The sequence below is a fragment of the Sinocyclocheilus anshuiensis genome, unplaced genomic scaffold, assembly GCF_001515605.1.
Source record: "Sinocyclocheilus anshuiensis isolate Anshui unplaced genomic scaffold, SAMN03320099.WGS_v1.1 scaffold246, whole genome shotgun sequence".
Taxonomy (NCBI): Eukaryota; Metazoa; Chordata; class Actinopteri; order Cypriniformes; family Cyprinidae; genus Sinocyclocheilus; species Sinocyclocheilus anshuiensis.
In genome coordinates, this window is record NW_015542356.1 from 322,221 (window position 1) to 326,638 (window position 4,418).

General features: G+C 39.2%; 1 protein-coding gene across 1 annotated transcript in view; it reads right to left on the reverse strand.

Moving 5' to 3' along the window:
• Positions 1-4,418, reverse strand: part of LOC107691716 (solute carrier family 25 member 46-like) — a 19,989-nt gene extending 15,571 nt beyond the window's left edge. The window contains exon 1 of the mRNA XM_016490498.1: positions 3,958-4,418. Within this exon, the coding sequence (XP_016345984.1) occupies positions 3,958-4,210 (253 nt within the window). The 5' untranslated portion in view covers positions 4,211-4,418. The remainder of the gene's footprint in view (positions 1-3,957) is intronic.

A 4,418-nucleotide genomic window follows, 5' to 3' on the forward strand; every position in this document is an offset into this window, starting at 1 on the left:
CGACCATAACGTAGAGACCGAAATGACATGCCGTCGTGTAAACAAGATAAATAACATAAGGCTATTTAGTTTTCTTAATAAAAGAACAAGTTATAGACCTGTTCTATCGGAAAGATAACTTTAAATTACTTCTGTTGTGATCTGGTGCTATAGAGAAAATATAATTAGATAAAATGTCATTTTTAAATTAAAGCGGGCTGCCCCCCTAATATAATGGCAGGGGAAACACTGGGTAAATCAGACATTTAATGAGGCTCAGAGGTGGCATGAGTGCAATTAAAGTCATACATTCATGTTGAGATTATTGTTTTAAATATCAAATTTTGAATATAGAAATATTACATTATTTAAATAACTTATAAAATTACACGTTAAAAATGAAACTAAAACCGCCAGCAGGTGGCGACAAGTCACTGATTTTATCACTGAATCATTCATTCCATTGATTCGTTTGAACGGCTGATTCATTCAGGAATGAAGCAAGTGACAGTCCCTGCGTCCCAATGAGCATACTATCCACCCTATTTGCCCTAAATAGTATTGAAAATTACTAATATCACATATAATTTAGGATAGATAGTATACACATTGGCAGTACCGCCGCTCCCTATACGCAGAGTACGCAGTTTGCGTAGGGCACCAATCTCACGGGGGGGATCACCATCCCAGTTGCTCAAAAAAAAAAAAAAAAAACTTTCGTTCTATATTAATATTAACATATGCATATAATACAAATATAAACATGATCATATATACATAAATATAAAAAATGCATTTTACGGTGAATGCAGTAGTCAGTAGGCTAAGCACACGTGATGCGCCATTCCCGCATCCGCATCCGCACCTGACCTCACCTCATGTTTGCAGCTGACTGCAAATGATCATAATTGATGGACAACTATGCCCATGAAAAAAAGACATCAGCAGTATGGCGCCGAGAAAAGAAAACGTAAAAAAGCCCAAGGTGAAAGCCTGTGCATCCCTATCAGGTATGTTCATAATCCTGTGTAACTTTTTTGGCTGTTGAAGTTAATAGCGTTCATAAACGTTCATTAATGTTTTAATTATCATATGATGAGCTCATTGACGACTTCGCCTCCAGAAAAAGCAGGAGTGTGCCTTTGTAAATTTTGAAATTTGGAATGCTCCAGCAGATGACGTATATCAGAGTTGATTTTCGGAGTGTCTATTTACACTAAGTGCAAATATCCCGCCTTGTTGGCAGAAGCTATTAACACTAACTCCGCCCACCTACGTGTGATTGGGCTAGTCAACACTAAAAAAAGACTATTGCAAGCATCAGCTTCGGAGCAGTATTCAAGGCTTAGTGTATCCCATCATGCATCATGTTCTGGAAATAAATCACGAGAGGTCACGGAAACCTTTCCAATGTAAGTTAAATATTAATAATAATTAGATATTACCGTATTGGCCCGAATATAAGACGACCCCCCTTTTCCCAGATGTACCTTTTGGAAAAAGGCTTTTTATTATGCATAATGATGCATTTAAAAGTTAACGACCAAACAGATGTTTTTTAAAAGTTTACATTGCTGTTGCAGATTAAATATATCACAGATAACATGAAATAAATATTTTTTACCAGGTTAAATGTTGAATATTAGTAACTCAAACCCCTTTTTCTTAGCCTCTCTACCTAACCGCCGGTCGCACACATCCACCATGTTTGTAGTTTTAACGCGTTTTATTCGTGTTTGTAGTTCTGGACAGAATCCTTCACCACAGCGCAATGGATTGTGGGCAATATTAGAGTGTGCACGGATCCACACTTCAAAAATCGACCTGAAATAGTAGACCATCCAGGGACTTCTGGCATATTCTTTTCAACATACTATGCTTTGGGACACACTTGTTCTAATCTCACATACTATTTAAGATGGATAGTATGAACATTGAGGCCCTGTCCCAAATGGAACACTTCATGTGCACTTTCGGTCTTGCGGACTTATGGCCGCCGCATGCCCAGTAGCACCATACGTATCCCTTCTAGCCTTAACTGAAGACCGCGAGGGTTTAGGGTGCGATTTGGGACAGGGCCTGAGACGCAGGATGAGTGTCGTGGCTTGTATCAAATCTCCGTGATCATGTGACCAATGACGTTTGAGGCTTCATACGTCACAATGAAACACCTGAAGCAAGGTGACTGATTTGAATCTTTGGCGCGGCTTCATTCATTATAAGGAGATGCGAAATGCTTGGTGTTCCCTCCCTGTTTCATAGTAACATGTTCATGTGTGGACAATGATTCTCAGAATGAAGACACAGCTGCTATGAGTATTGCTTTTGTGTTGATACTAGAATCAACAAGATGTGCGAATAATTTGAAAGTGGCTGCTATAACTGCAGCTGACCACTAGATGCCATTGGTAGGGTCTGTCTTTGAGGCTTTGAATCTTTTTTGGTACAATCAGGAAAAAGCCTCAAAAGCTTCACAAGGCTTCATCTGCCCATCTCTAGTGAAGTGCCAAACTAAACAATAATACCAATATCAAGTATGATAAATATAAAATACCAAAGGAATACCAAACTTTATACTACATATAACGTCTTGGATGCCATGCTACTTGTCTTTAAAATCTTACAAATTTACAAACTTACTATAGTAAAATTTATACTATAGTACATTTATACACTTACTATACTTAGCTATAGCTGTTCCAGGAAAAACATGTTGTTATAGTTAATGATTCCAATAAATCGACCACATTTTACTCCCAAAATTCACAAACGTTTTACGAACCAGTTCAACTGAATCAATATCGGAGGCGAAAAAGGCGGATCGGAGCATCCCTAGTTTTTACAACATTAGTGTGTCCCATCAGGTAATGAAAAGTTGTACACACACGTGTGGTCTTCATGCTCACTTGAACACTTGGGCCAAATACTGGAAATACGTCATATAAGTAGTCAAGTGATCAAGTGCAGAGACCGCAAGTGTGGGTATTTGGACAAGGCATTGCTGCGTCTCAATGTGCCTACTTATACTATGCCCTTAAAGTATGTACTCTTTTGGTGAAGAAAAAGTATGAAACACCTGAAGCAAGGTGACTGATTTGAATCTTTGGCGCGGCTTCATTCATTATAAGGAGATGCGAAATGCTTGGTGTTCCCTCCCTGTTTCATAGTAACATGTTCATGTGTGGACAATGATTCTCAGAATGAAGACACAGCTGCTATGAGTATTGCTTTTGTGTTGATACTAGAATCAACAAGATGTGCGAATAATTTGAAAGTGGCTGCTATAACTGCAGCTGACCACTAGATGCCATTGGTAGGGTCTGTCTTTGAGGCTTTGAATCTTTTTTGGTACAATCAGGAAAAAGCCTCAAAAGCTTCACAAGGCTTCATCTGCCCATCTCTAGTGAAGTGCCAAACTAAACAATAATACCAATATCAAGTATGATAAATATAAAATACCAAAGGAATACCAAACTTTATACTACATATAACGTCTTGGATGCCATGCTACTTGTCTTTAAAATCTTACAAATTTACAAACTTACTATAGTAAAATTTATACTATAGTACATTTATACACTTACTATACTTAGCTATAGCTGTTCCAGGAAAAACATGTTGTTATAGTTAATGATTCCAATAAATCGACCACATTTTACTCCCAAAATTCACAAACGTTTTACGAACCAGTTCAACTGAATCAATAAAATGATTCAAAAGAGTGATTCTTTATTCGATTCTTTTATCGAATATCATCAGCAGGAGAAGGGCGAAGGAGCGAGTTTGTGACAACACACTAATTTACCTCATATTTACTGTAAGCAAGACTGTAGGGGCGGGTCATGACTCATGTCCAATATAAAGCTCATGACAGAAAATATCAGCGTGAGATACTGCTGCTTGTGGTTATTCGTGTAATGCTCCCTTCATTATTAACATCTCAATTCATGCATACTGATCAACTGTACTCATTGTTACCGGACGGTGGAGTCGCTGATTGGGCTTCGTCTGCTGCTCCAGGTGGGGCAGGTGCCGTCTCAAATTGGGGTGTGCGATCGTCAAAATGCAGGTTTCTGCTGCCAGGTATATCTGGAGGTGTGGTGACCCAGTGCTGGAGGTCAGAGCCAGATGAATTATTGAATGACCTGCCCGAATAGCCCCCGCTGAATGACGGATCCTCTCTGCCCCTGTAACCCAAGCCCTCAAAGCTGTCCGGACGACGAGAAGTCATGCTGGGAATCGCTTGGGAAACTACACTGAAATGACAAGATATCTCAGTCTGACTTCCTACGATTTATGACCTATGTGATGCGATACGATGTCATTGAACACTTCAACAATCGAAAAATGCGAAAATTAATTTCTGGTTGACCGAGGCTGCTAGCAAGGATAGTGCTTTAGCAAAACAACCCAGCACCCGCATGAGTGACTTTTGTCGG